Source organism: Pseudorca crassidens, chromosome 3 (genome assembly GCF_039906515.1).
Source record: "Pseudorca crassidens isolate mPseCra1 chromosome 3, mPseCra1.hap1, whole genome shotgun sequence".
NCBI lineage: Eukaryota > Metazoa > Chordata > Mammalia > Artiodactyla > Delphinidae > Pseudorca > Pseudorca crassidens.
In genome coordinates, this window is record NC_090298.1 from 118,099,619 (window position 1) to 118,115,357 (window position 15,739).

A 15,739-nucleotide genomic window follows, 5' to 3' on the forward strand; every position below is an offset into this window, starting at 1 on the left:
ATTATATTTATATATGGGCAATTCTGATCTCAGGGTACAATGTACAGACTCACTGAATAGTGAAGTCATCCAAAGAGTAACAAGAGAATCTGTATGATCAATACTGAATACTGATATCATTCACTCCTACATGAAAACTCACTTTTCCATTATTTTTTAAAGAAAAGATTACTGTATAGATTTGGGTATGTGTCCTGGGTTAACTTTTTCATGCAATGGGAGAAAATACCTTTTATATCTCTATAAACTTCAATAGACTTTACATAATAAAATGCGTGATCTACACACCGTGAGTGTATATACTATACATAGTATACTCTGAAATACTTGAATCTTTAGCTTCATGTGTGTTCTGAAAAGATAACTTTCCTGCACTAATTGAAGTGCTCACACAGTGTTTAAAAAAAAAAAAGCACTTACTCAGTCATATTTTGGAGCAGTCTTGAGTCAGTAGTGGGTTTTTTTTGTTGGTTTTTTTTTTTTTGCTTTTTTTTTTGCGGTACGCGGGCCTCTCACCGTTGTGGCCCCTCCCGTTGCAGAGCACAGGCTCCGGACGCGCAGGCCCAGCGGCCGTGGCTCACGGGCCCAGCCGCTCCGCGGCACGTGGGATCCTCCCGAACCGGGGCACGAACCCGTGTCCCCTGCATCAGCAGGCGGACTCTCAACCACTGCGCCACCAGGGAAGCCCAGTAGTGTTTTTTATGTTTGTATAGAGATGCCAATGAGTTTCTGTCTGGAATCCTGGATAAATGTGCTTTTCCACTATAAAATGAGTTCTACATTGTTATACATCTTCCAAGTTTTAGACTGACCATATATTATGTAGTTAAAAAAAAAAATTCTGGGCTTCCCTGTGGCGCAGTGGTTGAGAGTCCGCCTGCCGATGCAGGGGACACGGGTTCGTGCCCCGGTTCGGGAGGATCCCACGTGCCGCGGAGCGGCTGGGCCCGTGAGCCACGGCCGCTGAGCCTGCGCGTCCGAGCCTGTGCTCCGCTACGGGAGGGGCCACAACGGTGAGAGGCCCGCGTACCGCAAAAACAAACAAAAAAAAAAAACCAAAAAAACAACAACAAAAAAAAAAACCAATTTCTGAATGAAGATTTCTAGTTTGGAAATGGAATAAATACTCTAAGAAACCTATCAGAAACATGGAAACTGAAGTGCTTATTGCTAAGGGAAGAGTGTCAATACAAAGAGTTGAGATGATCAGATAGTAACCCAGAGACCAAGGAAAAGTGGACAACATAGATTACTTTCTTTGGAATATATCATTATAAGGACTCATGCTTCACCCCCAAAATCCAAGTAACTCACCATTGCTAAGCTACTTGAGAAGAAACAGTACAATTAAAGACAATGGTAATGTAGTGTGGACAAATAAAATTAGTGGAATAGTTTTAAATCATAGTCATTTAATTAAAAAGACACGGAAAAGTGTCTATTTTTAATTAAATGACTACGATTTTAGGAAAAGAGAGTTTCTTGCTTCTTTACCATACTTCTATTTCATAAGGACAACCAATCTCCTTGCTATCTATCAGTTATTTTGGGAAGAAGATTATAAAGACAGAAGAAAGCAATGCATAGGATAAAACTAAAAGCTGTGAGATTTATAACTTTTATAAGTTGGAAGAAAAGGAAATAGAGTGAAATAACAATACATATCAAGCTGATATTTCAAGAATTTTCATATTACACTTTCTGTCACAACCAACACTTTCATTTGTATCACTTTCTACATATTACTTTATTTGGTCTTCAATTTTACTGAGGTACGCAGGGAAGATGTTATTATGGCCACTGTATGAAAATGGAAACTAAAAGCATGACGACGCCAATAAACATCTTCAGCAAGATACCTCTGGCTTTGAGGAATAAAAATCACCTGATTTGGATGGATAAAGTTCAAGTTCAAAGAAATGACAGCGAGAACGAAGATACAGTACATTTTAAAAATGTTAAAATCCTTATAACATGGGACGAATGAGTATCTGTATGAGGACACAGTAGACTTGTCTTCTAGCTGGCTCTATATTTGGAACTGATTTAGTAATCACTAGTGCAGTTCTGCAGCCGAGGCGCGGGGTGCAGCTGTTGGCTAGTACTGAACAAAGTATCCAGCTCCTCCTGAAGCAAAGGAATCGCCTGCGGACCGCGGAATCCCGCGAACTGTGCAGTCTCTGAGGTTTTCTGCGGCAGAAATATCTATCTGAGAATCTGCTTGCCAAGACGTGTCCAAGGAGTAGCTCCTGCTCAAAAATTCTTGGGATCATTTAGCGATCGCAACTCTTTGGGATCAGAAAGGCAAAGGCGCAGCGAGTGGGATGGGAAACCGCTTGGGGTCGAAGCGCCAGGCTGGGCGGAGGCGAATTTTGTTTCTCTTCCTGCTGTCTTTGTTCCGCCTGGCGCTTTCGGAGCAAGTCCGCTACGCTATTCCAGAGGAGCTGGCCAGGGGCTCGCTGGTGGGGACCCTCACCAAGGATCTGGGGCTTGGCGTGCGAGATTTGTGTACACGGAACCTGCGGATTAGTGCAGAGAAGAAATTCTTCACAGTGAGCACCGAGAACGTAGACTTACTTGTGAGCGATCGTATAGACCGAGAGCAGATTTGTGGCAGGAAGTCGATGTGTGTTCTGGAATTCGAAATGGTCGCTGAAAAGCCTTTGAACTTTTTTCATATAACCGTGGAGATTCAAGTCAACGACAACCCACCGACCTTTAGCCGAAATGTCACTGAGCTGGAAATCAGTGAACTGGCCCTAACTGGAGCCACCTTTGCCCTGGAATCTGCACAAAATTCAGATGTAGGTGTCAATTCCCTGCAGCTATACTACCTCAACCCTGACCCTCATTTCTCTTTGATCCGGAAGGAGAACCCAGACGGCAGTAGGTACCCAGAACTGGTAGTGCAGGCTCCCCTGGACAGAGAAGAGCAGTCCTGCCACCACCTGGTCCTCACGGCTGTGGATGGGGGTGAGCCAGCCAGAAGCTGCACTACGCAGATCAGGGTAGTTGTGGCAGATGCAAATGATAACCCCCCAGTGTTCACCCAGGACATGTACAGGGTCAGTGTTCAAGAGAACCTACCCCTGGGTTCCTCTGTGCTAAGAGTGATGGCCACTGACTTGCATGAGGGCATCAATGCTGAGATCACCTACGCTTTTATCAATATTGGTAAGGCAGTGAGACAACTGTTCAAGCTGGACAGTGAAACAGTGGAACTCACCACTGGTGGAGGACTGGACTTTGAAGAGAGAGGGAGCTACACAACTGGGGTGGAAGCAAAGGATGGTGGACGTCAAACTGCGCATTGCAAACTACAAATAGGTATTTTGGATGAAAATGACAATGCTCCCGAGATAACCCTGGATTCTGAATCTAAATATATACAAGAAGATGCTGAGCTGGGGGCTGTGGTTGCCTTGATCAAAACACATGATCTAGGTTCTGGATTTAATGGGGAAAACTTATGCCAACTAAAAGGAAATTTCCCATTTAAAATGGTTCAAGATACAAAAAACACATACAAGCTGGTGACAGATAGAGCCTTAGATCGAGAGAAGACTCCAGAATACAATGTCACTATCACAGCTACTGACAAGGGCAAGCCGCCCCTCTCCTCTAAAAGAAGTGTCACGTTGAAAGTCGCTGATGTCAACGACAACGCTCCGGTTTTCCACCAGGCCTGCTACGTGGTCCACGTGGCCGAAAACAACCCGCCCGGCGCCTCCAACGCCCAAGTTAGCGCTTCAGATCCAGACTTGGGGCCCAACAGCCACATCTCCTACTCCATCGTTGCCAGCGACCTGGAGCCGCGCGCGCTGTCGTCCTACATGTCCGTGAGCGCGCAGAGCGACGTGGTGTTCGCGCAGCGCCCCTTCGACCACGAGCAGCTGCGCGCCTTCGAGCTGACGCTGCAGGCCCGCGACCACGGCTCGCCCACGCTCAGCACCAACGTGAGCCTGCGCGTGCTGGTGGGCGACCGCAACGACAACGCGCCCAGGGTGCTGTACCCGGCGCTGGGGCCCGACGGTTCGGCGCTCTTCGACACGGTGCCGCGCGCCGCGCAGCCCGGCTACCTGGTCACCAAGGTGGTGGCGGTGGACGCCGACTCTGGACACAACGCCTGGCTGTCCTACCACGTGCTGCAGGCCAGCGAGCCCGGACTCTTCAGCGTGGGGCTGCGCACGGGCGAGGTGCGCACTGCGCGGGCCCTGGGCCACAGGGACGCGGCCCGCCAGCGCCTGCTGGTTGCTGTGCGTGATGGGGGACAGCCGCCCCTCTCGGCCACCGCCACGCTGCTCCCGGTTTTCGCGGACAGCCTGCAGGAAGCGCTGCCGGACCTCAGTGACCACTCTGAGCCCACTGACCCCCAAGCTGAGCTGCAGTTTTACCTGGTGGTAGCCTTGGCCTTGATCTCAGTGCTCTTCCTCCTGGCAGTGATTCTGGCGGTTGCCCTGAGTTTGCGACGCTCCTCCAGCCCTGCCACCTGGAGTTGCTTTCAGACTAATTTTTGCTCCAAAACTGGACCCGGAGTTCTCCCCAACTATGGGGAAGGGGCTTTACCATATTCCTACAATCTGTGTGCGCCACACATTCCTCAAAGACCGAGTTTAAATTTCTCAATATAAAGCCTGAAAATGCTCTACCACGAGATCTTCTGTATAATGAAGCCTCTTGGCTTGAAAGTACCAGTAACGACAATCCCCAAATTGCTTGTAATTCAGTCAATTTGCAACAGGTGAGTTACTTCAAAACCTTTTTCTCCCATAAGTATAATTAGGTTTCGATTCACTATTTTAGAGGTCAAAAATATACAGGCTAAGTATGCCCTGTTTTTTGTGGGGCTTTTCTTTTTGGTGTTTTATTGATTTTTCTGGACATAGAATGGGTATGGGGAGGCTGTTAGAAATTCTTTGTTCACTAATCTGTGTTGCAGTTGTTCTTTCATGGAATGTCGCTTAGTGATGATCTTGAAATTTCTGTTAATTCTAAAACAATATGTCCTGAAACATTTTTAATATGCTAGTATCTATTCTCGTTGTAGGACATATTATTTATATATAATCTAGACAATTAAGTGGTTTATATGGTTTCAGTGTAGTCAGTCCTAAACTATGTTTTATATATAATATAAATATAAGAATACTTTTTCACTGTAGCCTATATATTTTCACTTCCTTTGCATGTTCTTGAGGGTATAAACAAATATTGGCTAAATTAGGGCAGTTCTTAATCTATATGTTGATAAAAGTAGGTAATGACGTCTAAAAATGGCAACTCTTGTGACCTAGTGGTGGATTGGTCCCAAACATGTTTGTGGTTGTTGGTACCCTTATTGAAAATGAGACAAATATAAATGATGGTGGAGTGTGGGTTTCAAGATTTATAGAAAAGTGTAAACGTATCTGTGTTCTCCAGTGCCATAAGAAATGTCACAGAAATAAATGTCACTCCAGGGAACATATAAAAAATTTCAAAATACGCTATTTTATTCTTCCAAGTGCTTTTCATTCTTGGGGAGAGAAATATTGAGTGTCATCTATGCAGATTTAGCAGAAATAAGATCCTGTGTATAATGGTTTCCACGGAACCGTGCAGTATTAAGTTAGGACTCTAAGCGTCGCTGTTCACCAACCGGGCAAGGAAAGCAGTGAGAACTCGAGTTATATCCTCAAAGCACAAAGCACAACTTACACCAAAGCTTTGCAGCTGCGCAGACATTCTGTCCTAAAACGCTTCGCATCTGATCGCGGCTTGTTTATGGACCTTGACCTCCAATTCTGAGAAGCCCCAAAATTGATGCGAACCTGTTCACCCTACTCGTAATCCCAGGGAAGTCCAGAACGAGCCAGTAATGGCGGCTCTGCAAAGGCGGCGGCACTACAGCGTGTTGCTCCTGCTCTTCATGCTCCTGGGGACGCTGTGGGAGGCCGGGGCCGGGCAGATCCATTACTCCATTCCTGAGGAGCTGGACAAAGCCTCTTTCGTGGGCAACATTGCCAAGGATCTCGGGCTGGAGCCCCGGGAGCTGGCGGAGCGCGGAGTCCGCATCGTCCACAGAGGTAGGACGCAGCTTTTCGCTCTGAACCCGCAAAGCGGCAGTTTGGTCACCGCGGGCAGGATAGACCGGGAGGAGCTCTGCGCTCAGAGCGAACCGTGTCTGGTGAGTTTTAACATCCTTGTTGAGGATAAATTGAATCTTTATCCCGTGGAAGTGGAAATAGTGGACATTAACGACAATGCACCCCGATTCTTAAGGGAAGAATTGGAAGTGAAAATTATCGAAAACGCAGCCTTATCCTCTCGGTTTCCGCTAATGGAGGTCTATGACCCGGATGTGGGAGTGAACTCTCTCCAGGGCTTCAAGCTCAGCGGGAATAGTCACTTCTCAGTGGACGTGCCAAGCGAAGCCAATGGGCCCAAATACCCGGAGCTTGTGCTGGAGCGCGCCCTGGACCGGGAGAGAGAGGCCATTCACCGCCTGGTCCTTACTGCCGTGGATGGCGGTGACCCTGTCCGCTCAGGTGTGGCTCGAATTCTGGTTACTGTCCTAGATGCAAATGACAACGCTCCAGTGTTTACTCAGTCTGTGTACCGTGTGAGTGTTCCTGAAAATCTTCCAGTAGGTACGCCAGTGTTGTCGGTAAATGCCAGGGACCAGGATGAAGGAGCCCACGCGGAAGTAACGTATTCTTTTGTGAGGATAACAGAAAAGATCTCAAAGACTTTCTGCTTGAATGTTTTGACTGGAGAAATATCAACTTCTGCAAATCTAGACTATGAAGACTCCAGCTTTTATGAGCTGGATGTTGAAGCCCGGGATCGGCCAGGTCTACAAGACAGAGCCAAAGTCTTAATATCTATCTTGGATGTGAATGACAATGTACCAGAAGTGGTAGTTACCTCTGGAAGCAGGTCAGTTGCTGAAAGTACACTGCCAGGCACAGTGATTGTTCTTTTTCAAGTATATGATCGAGACTCTGGACTGAATGGCCTGGTAACATGTTCTATCTCAAGAAGTCTGCCGTTTGAACTGGAAAAATCAGTAGACAATTATTATCGATTAGTGACGAATACAGTTCTAGATCGAGAGCAGGTGTCTTCGTACAACATCACTGTGACAGCCACAGACCAAGGAATTCCATCTCTGTCTACAGAAATGCTCATCTCCCTAAATGTGGCAGACATCAACGACAACCCGCCTGTTTTTCCCCACACCTCCTACTCTGTCTACATTCCTGAGAACAACCCCAGAGGTGCCTCCATCTTCTCCGTGACTGCACACGACCCTGACAGCCATGAGAATGCCCAGGTCACCTACTCCCTAGCTGAAGACACCGTCCAGGGGGGACCTCTATCCTCCTATATCTCCATCAACTCCGACACTGGCGTACTATATGCATTGCACTCTTTCGACTGTGAACAGTTCCGTGACCTGCAACTGAGAGTGATTGCAAGTGACAGCGGGGACCCACCGCTCAGCAGCAACGTGTCTCTGAGCATATTCGTGCTGGACCAGAACGACAACACACCTGAGATTCTGTACCCTGCCCTCCCCACCGACGGTTCCACCGGTGTGGAGCTGGCACCCCGCTCTGCAGAGCCCGGCTACCTGGTGACCAAGGTGGTGGCTGTGGACAGAGACTCAGGCCAGAACGCCTGGCTGTCCTACCGCCTCCTCAAGGCCAGCGAGCCGGGACTCTTCGCGGTGGGGCTGCACACGGGCGAGGTGCGCACAGCGCGGGCCCTGCTGGACAGAGACGCGCTCAAGCAGACCCTGGTTGTGGCCGTCCAGGACCACGGCCAGCCCCCTCTCTCCGCCACAGTCACTCTCACAGTGGCTGTGGGTGACAGCCTCCCAGATATCCTGGCCGACTTGGGCAGCCTGGAGGTCCCGCACGACTCTGACCCTTCAGGTCTGACATTGTACCTAGTGGTGGCGGTGGCCGCGGTCTCCTGCGTCTTTCTTGCCTTTGTCATTGTGCTGCTGGCGCTCAGACTGCGGCGCTGGCAGAGATCGCACGTGCTGCAAGCTTCGGGAGGTGTACCAGCGGGCTTACCCGCCTCTCACTTTGTGGGTGTGGACGGAGTGCGGGCTTTCCTGCAGACCTATTCCCACGAGGTCTCGCTCACCGCGGACTCGCGGAGTCACGTGATCTTTCCGCAACCCAACTACGCGGACACGCTCATCAGCCAGGAGAGCTGTGAGAAAAGCGAGCCTCTTTTGATTCAGGAAGATTTTTGTAAAGAGCAAGACTCCCTTGTTCAGGTGAGGTTATTGCTTTTATTGTTCTTATTCGAACAGGAAAAATTAAAATTCTCTTTGATCAGTGCTTAGTTTTCTTAGTCTTTTGCAGTGAATCATAGTTTTGAGAAGGTTTTTCTTTTATATCAGTAGAGGTCTATTAAATCTTAGTTTTCTCGAATTTCACCAAAATAAATCGTAATAATGTATGCCCTGAATTTCCTTTACTCCTCTCCTCTTGGCAAGCTCTTTGTGCCTTGGGTTGCTTACATCTCACTTCTTAGTTGTTTTCTTTTCTTTTTTTTCTATCATGTGGCATATCTGAGATTTTTTTTTTTTTTGCGGTACGCGGGCTTCTCACTGTTGTGGCCTCTCCCACTGCGGAGCCCAGGCTCCGGACGCGCAGGCTCAGCGGCCATGGCTCACGGGCCCAGCCGCTCCGCAGCATGTGGGATCCTCCTGGACCGGGGCACCAACCCGCGTCCCCTGCATCGGCAGGCGGACTCTCAACCACTGCGCCACCAGGGAAGCCCCTGAGATTATTTTTATACTGTGGAAAAAACTGAATCACAGCCTCTATTTAAAAAGATTAAGATCTGGGCTTCCCTGGTGGCGCAGTGGTTGGGAGTCCGCCTGCCGATGCAGGGGACGCGGGTTCGTGCCCCGGTCCGGGAAGATCCCACATGCCGCGGAGCGGCTGGGCCCGTGAGCCATGGCCGCTGAGCCTGCGCGTCCGGAGCCTGTGCTCCGCAACGGGAGAGGCGACAACAGTGAGAGGCCCGCGTGCCGCAAAAAAAAAAGAAAGAAAGAAAAAGAAAGTGAGTTTTTAAATGTGGTAATTAGTGTCCACTTACAAGATACAGCTCTAAAATTAGAGGACTAGTGAATGGGAGAATGAAGGATTAATAGTATTCAAATAAGAATTTAAATGATTTAGCATATTAAACCCAGATAAAATAAAGCTTTTGTTATGTAGGAACCCTATTCAAATATTTAAGGAAAGAAGGGTTGTCTTTTTTTTTTTTTTGCGGTACGCGGACCTCTCACTGTTGTGGCCTCTCCCGTTGCGGAGCACAGGCTCCGGACGCGCAGACTCAGCGGCCATGGCTCAGGGGCCCAGCTGCTCCGCGGCATGTGGGATCTTCCCGGACCGGGGCACGAACCCGTGTCCCCTGCATCGGCAGGCAGGCGGACTCCCAACCACTGCGCCACCAGGGAAGCCCAAGGGTTGTCATTTAAAAGAATGATTAATCTAAATCATCATGGCCCAAAGGTGTGAATGAAACTATGGCTTGGTGAGTAGAAAACAACAAAGTTTCCAGTTAAGTTGTTCTAACAAAATGGACTTCCTAGAAGGTAGGAGATTCTATTATTGGTGCTTTTCCAAAGGACGTTGATTGTCCTGGGATTAATGGCATACAGGAGGTAATATTGATATAATTTGGTGAGTTGTTGAACTTCATGATAGCCAAGGTATTTTCCAATCCTGAGCTTAGGATTCTAATATTTGATAACACAATGGATTTGCCATTTGTGCATCTAAATTTGGTATGCACGTGTAAAGTAGACAATTCAGAATATATCTTGAAAATGAGTGAGAACTTCCTTTGTAATCTGAAATTGTCAGTGTTTGTAAAGAAAGATAATACTGAGTTGATATCTTTAAGTTAGCTGCTAAAGGATAATTAATGCATGTTTTTCTAAATCGATATTTACTTTCAGCGATTATTGTAGAATTATTTATTTCAAGATTCCAGGTGTATATGACTAACCAAGAGATTCCAGTCATACACATTTCAAATATAATTTGTTTGGACATTTGTGATATAATTCTTTAATGGTTTAATCAGAATTTAATAGAATTCAGGTTTTAAAGAACTTGAATCTTGGATATTGGTCGTGGGAGTCAGATGGCCTTTAATATTAAGATTTGTTTCACACACTGTGAGAGTGTAAATGTTATTTAGTATACTACGAATTTTGGATGATTTAAACTAATCTTGTACCTCCATTGTTAAAAACAAAACTCACTAACCGTTTCATGGTTGGTAGACTGGTTTATTTTATTTCCTTATCTGCTGAGTAACTGGGATACTAGGTAGTTTACTTTATTCTCTTATCTGAATTACCCGTGAACATTTCATTTAAACAAATAAAATATTTCACTGACAGAAAAACTGTTAGATTCTACTCTCACAATAGTCATTCATTCACGTGGACTGAACAAGTGTTAAATCCTGGCAATCATGGACTTGGCTAAGTTGTGGCTGAGGCTCTTTGACTTACATACTATAGATCATTATTAAAAAGATAGGCAATCTGAGATTTTGAGCATATAATGATTTGGAAGCACCAGGAAAAAAATCTACCAAATTATTGGGCTATTTTATCACTTGTGAAAACCACCCATTCTGATCAAGTGATGTCAAAGGGGAAGAAGTAAAATCTCAGAGAGAATCATTGGAAGAATCCTACATCTTTGCCTGGGAATGAAAACCTAAACAGAACTCCAAACAAATGGATCTTCAGGAAAAAAAATGTCCCATAAAGAAAGGAGAGGAGGTGAATAACTCACTGTCTGGGAAGATGAATAGACTTTTCATAGAATTTTTTTATGTAAGTAAACAAATGAAGGTCAAGATTCTTCCCAATAACTCAATCAATAATAACATACTCCCTTTGAAAATACATTATTTCAATTTTATACAGTAGTTTTATGTTATATTTAAACACCTCTTGGTGGTTGAGTAGAAATTTTTAATATTTAATTTTATGTTGTAAAGTAACTTTAAAAACTTGATTGTGTCCTTTATCTAGATCTTATTTATTTAGCTCCAAAGAAGGTACCCAGAAGTATTGTTAATCGAGACTTTTTAAAAACAGAATAAGAGACAAGTGTGAGATTACGCTATGAATTTTGAAGTATCAAGAAGAAAAAAAATTATGACATTGGGAGCCATAATATATGGACATGAAAGTTTTGTTTGAAAATATCTGCAAGTACTTATGATCTTTAATGACCATATACTTTGCTTACATCAACAAGAAATTCAAGATTGCTACTAAACTAATAGTTTTAAACTCCTGGTTATGTAATTAATCTACAATACTCATATTGGTTCCTTTGAACAACAAAAAAGTTCTTTTATCTACTAGGTGAAAGCAAATATGATGTGAATTATTTTGATAGATTGAAACGGCATTTCATTCAAAGTATTTCCTGTATTTTCACGTAAGGCCATCAGAGAGCAGAAATAGATTACTTAGTTAGGAACTTCTCACCAACTGAGCTAAGCTTTTACAGTGTCACTTCTAGTTCTCCCTTCTGGTGCTACTAGCTACTCCCCAGGCCTGAAAATAATTTACAAAGCAAGGTGATTTCTTGCCAGGTCTTCATTTCAGAACAGGTCTCTCTCTTCTGCAACTATGTGGAAGGAATTTGTTTTATTTCTGCCAGCTGAGAGTAACCTCAGATCCATCAACAATTGAGTTTTACTTCGTTAACATCAGTGGAGCAGTGAGTACCTCTAAGGATCCTCTCAGGACAGTCCTGCATCTATCCTCAAAGGCTGTTTAGAGACCCATCTTTTCTCAATTATAGGGTAGGGTGATTATTTAAATTGCATAATGAAAAGAAACAGTGAAGCCAACACTCATTTCCTTATGAATCCACAGCCAGCAGAATCTGCAAATTTATGCCTTCTGTATAAAATGAGTTGCTTCTGTAGCTGATTGGAGCTGCTTGGCTTCTCACCTCATCTCTAATGGCACTTTTTGAGCATAAAGCATCAGCCAAGGCCAACAATGATTCCCTTTTTTCTTCTTAGGAGACTGGGAATGAGGATATTTGTATTCCTACATTGGTTCTACCATTATATAGTCAAGGATAAAGCAATTCCCTCTCATTTTTAAAATTATTAAAATGAAGGTATTGGACTAAACAATCTCTAAGATTCCATTCAATGAAAAATGTTATTAAATTATCTCTCTATATGTTAAAGAAAAAATGGACTCTCTGCCTTCCATGGTGGTGTCTAGAACATAGTATATGTTCAATATTATTGAATTAACTTAAATGTATATGCTGATATAAAAATTTTCTACATAACATCTTTCTTATGTGTACACACCTTTTAAAAATAAATCATACTTTTTTTATCTGCAATGACTGATTTTTATCTATGTGCAATAAGGTGTGAGGCAATGTCTAAGAATCATTTCAAAATTGCAATGCAGAGCAGAGAGTTAAAAATCTGGGATTAATAAACATCCATCCATGAACATTGTTGCATTAATGCACAGTTGCTTAAAATTTAATTTTAAATGATATCAGAGTTGTATGAATTGAAGAAATATAAATGGGAGAATTTTGAAGGATAAAACAACTTTCTGAAAAATCAATTATTTTGCTTCAATATGGTGCAGTAACTTAGTAAGGACTCTGAGCGCCGCTGTTCACCAGCCAGGGGAAAAATGGTTCAAAAGATCCGCCAGAACCACTGAGCTTTTACAGCACAAAGAAACGCCAGACTGAGACAAATTCTCTTCCAAGCTGCACTAAACTCAGGCCTCTGTACCACTGGATTCTGGGCTCCTTTTCCGAATACAGAGGGCTCCACGCAGACATACTGGCATCCAGAAACACAACAGGAGATAGGCCAGTGTCTAAAGATGAGCAGAACAAGAATGGCGGCTCGGGAGAGGGGCGGGGACTACAGAGGATTCATCCTGCTCTCCATCCTCCTGGGGACCCAGAGGGAAGTTTCGGCAGGACGTATTCTCTACTCCATTCCGGAGGAGACAGACACAGGGTCTTTTGTGGGTAATATCGCCAAGGACCTGGGGTTGGAGCCCTGGGAGCTGGCGGAGCGGGGCGTCCGCATCGTCTCCAGAGGTAGGACGCAGCTCTTTGCTCTGAATCCGCGAAGCGGCAGCTTGGTCACCGCGGGCAGGATAGACCGGGAGGAGCTCTGCGCGCAGAGCGTGCGGTGTCTGGTGAACTTTAACATCCTGATGGAAGATAAAATGAATCTTTACCCTATAGAAGTGGAAATAATTGATGTTAATGACAACACTCCTAAATTCCTGACGGAAGAAATGAATGTGAAAATAATGGAGAATACAGCTCCTGGGGTGCGATTTCCGTTAAATGAGGCTAGGGATCCGGATGTGGGCACGAACTCTCTCCAGAGCTACCATCTCAACCCCAATCGCCACTTCTCCCTGGTTGTGCAAACTGGAGAGGATGGAACTAAATATCCGGAATTAGTGCTGGAGCGCGTGCTGGACCGGGAGGAAGTGACAGCTCACCACCTCCTCCTCACAGCCTCTGACGGCGGTGATCCACCCAGATCCGGAACCGCCCATGTCCAAGTAACAGTGGTGGACGTGAATGATCATGCGCCTGTCTTCTCTTTGCCCCAGTACCAAGTAGCTGTCCCTGAGAATGTGCCAGTGGGCACAAGACTACTCACGGTAAATGCTATCGACCTGGATGAGGGAGTCAATGGGGAAGTGACATACTCTTTTAGGAAAATAACTCCAAAAATTCTACAGATATTCCAACTGAACTCCCACACAGGAGAATTATCAACTTTAGATGGCCTAGATTATGAAGAATCTGGCTACTATGAAATGGAAGTTCAAGCTCAGGATGGTGCTGGTAGCATGACAAGGGCTAAAGTACTGATCACAATTTTAGATGTGAATGACAATGCCCCGGAAATGACTGTAACATCTGTAAGCAGCTCAGTCCCTGAAAACACTCCTCCTGGAAGAGTAATTGCTCTTTTCTACCTTCAAGACCGAGATTCTGGGAAAAATGGTCAGGTGACCTGCACTGTTTCAGAAAATCTGCCTTTTAAATTAGAAAGATCAATAGACAATTATTATAGATTGGTGACAGCAGAAAACCTAGACCGGGAAAAATTTTCTGTATATAACATCACACTGAAAGCCACAGATGGTGGAAGCCCGCCCTTGTCAACGGAAACTCACATATCCATGAATGTGGCAGACACCAACGACAACCCACCTGCCTTCCCCCACTCCTCCTACTCCGTCTTTGTGCCTGAGAACAACCCCAGAGGCACCTCCATCTTCTCTGTGACTGCATGTGACCCTGACAGCCACGAGAACGCCCGTGTCACATACTCCGTATCTGAAGATACTCTCCAGGGGCCATCTGTATCCTCCTATGTTTCCATCAACTCCAATACTGGAGTCCTGTATGCATTGCGCTCCTTCGACTATGAGCAGTTTCATGACCTGCAATTGAGAGTGACTGCAAGTGACAGCGGGGACCCACCGCTCAGCAGCAACGTGTCACTGGACATATTCGTGCTGGACCAGAACGACAACACACCTGAGATTCTGTACCCCGCCCTCCCCACCGACGGTTCCACGGGTGTAGAGCTGGCACCCCGCTCTGCAGAGCCTGGCTACCTGGTGACCAAGGTGGTGGCTGTGGACAGAGACTCGGGCCAAAACGCCTGGCTGTCCTACCGCCTGCTCAAGGCCAGCGATCCAGGACTCTTCGCAGTGGGGCTGCACACTGGCGAGGTGCGCACAGCGCGGGCCCTGCTGGACAGAGACGCGCTCAAGCAGAGCCTGGTGGTGGCGGTCCAGGACCACGGCCAGCCCCCTCTCTCCGCCACAGTCACACTCACGGTGGCTGTGGCTGACAGCATCCCAGATGTGCTGGCAGACCTGGGGAGTCTCGAGCGCTCCGACGACTCTGGCGACTCCGTCCTCACGCTGTACCTGGTGATGGCCGTGGCCGCGGTGTCCTGCGTCTTTCTTGCCTTTGTCGTCGTTCTACTGGCGCTCAGGCTGAGGCGCTGGCACACGTCGCGCCTGCTCCAGGCTTCAGGAGGCGGGTTGCCGGGCGTGCCCGTCTCTCACTTTGTGGGTGTGGACGGGGTGCGGGCTTTCCTGCAGACCTATTCCCACGAGGTCTCGCTCACCGCGGACTCGCGGGGGAGTCAAGTGATCTTCCCGCAGCCCAACTACGCGGACACGCTCATCAGCCAGGAGAGCTGTGAGAATAAGGATCCCTTGTTAACATCCATAGATTTTCATGAATGTAAGGATAAAGCCCAAATTATTCAGGTGAGTTCAGTCATTCACTTATCTTTATATTCTTTGAAGAAGTATATTTTGTGTAAATTTCTTTATTGTTTTGCGAAATAAGTGATTTGAAGATGGGTAAAAAAACCCTTTTAAGTGGTAAAGCAAGATTAATCGTTTATTTCGGAGGTGATTCTTTAACATGGAACGCTTATTGACATAGGTTTTGGCATCATATTTATAGTGAAAGCATATGGACAAGATTGTGAATAAGTGGATAATCGCATTTTTATACCTTCTACTTATGTTCCACATGGTGTTCTTAATTCATGTATTTTATAAATGAGAATGAATTGTTAAGTCTTTCTCATTGCATGAGGTTCTTAAGAAAGTACACTTCTGTTTTCTCAGGACTCTCTTTAG

The 15,739-nt window shown here is 45.8% G+C and overlaps 2 protein-coding genes across 10 annotated transcripts in view; both read left to right on the plus strand.

Annotated features, from left to right (window-relative positions):
* The window catches only part of LOC137221796 (protocadherin gamma-C4), a 169,302-nt gene that overhangs the window by 31,239 nt on the left and 122,324 nt on the right, over positions 1 to 15,739 (plus strand). Inside the window, exons 1-2 of one of the 9 annotated variants that reach the window (XM_067732049.1) lie at positions 4,867 to 8,272; positions 12,674 to 13,069. The exons of 5 other annotated variants lie outside the window; for them this stretch is intronic. In XM_067732049.1, the coding sequence (XP_067588150.1) occupies positions 5,858 to 8,272; positions 12,674 to 12,676 (2,418 nt within the window). In that variant the 5' untranslated portion in view covers positions 4,867 to 5,857 and the 3' untranslated portion in view covers positions 12,677 to 13,069. Of the gene's footprint in view, positions 1 to 4,866; positions 8,273 to 12,673; positions 15,359 to 15,739 lie in introns of those variants that run through there. 3 more of the 9 variants (XM_067732047.1, XM_067732034.1, XM_067732019.1) reach the window with 3 other exon arrangements.
* Positions 1,046 to 4,789, plus strand: LOC137221800 (protocadherin gamma-B3-like). Its single transcript, XM_067732055.1, is given in 2 exon segments — positions 1,046 to 4,583; positions 4,586 to 4,789. Coding segments are annotated over 2 exon segments (2,457 nt in total). The 5' UTR covers positions 1,046 to 2,324; the 3' UTR covers positions 4,784 to 4,789.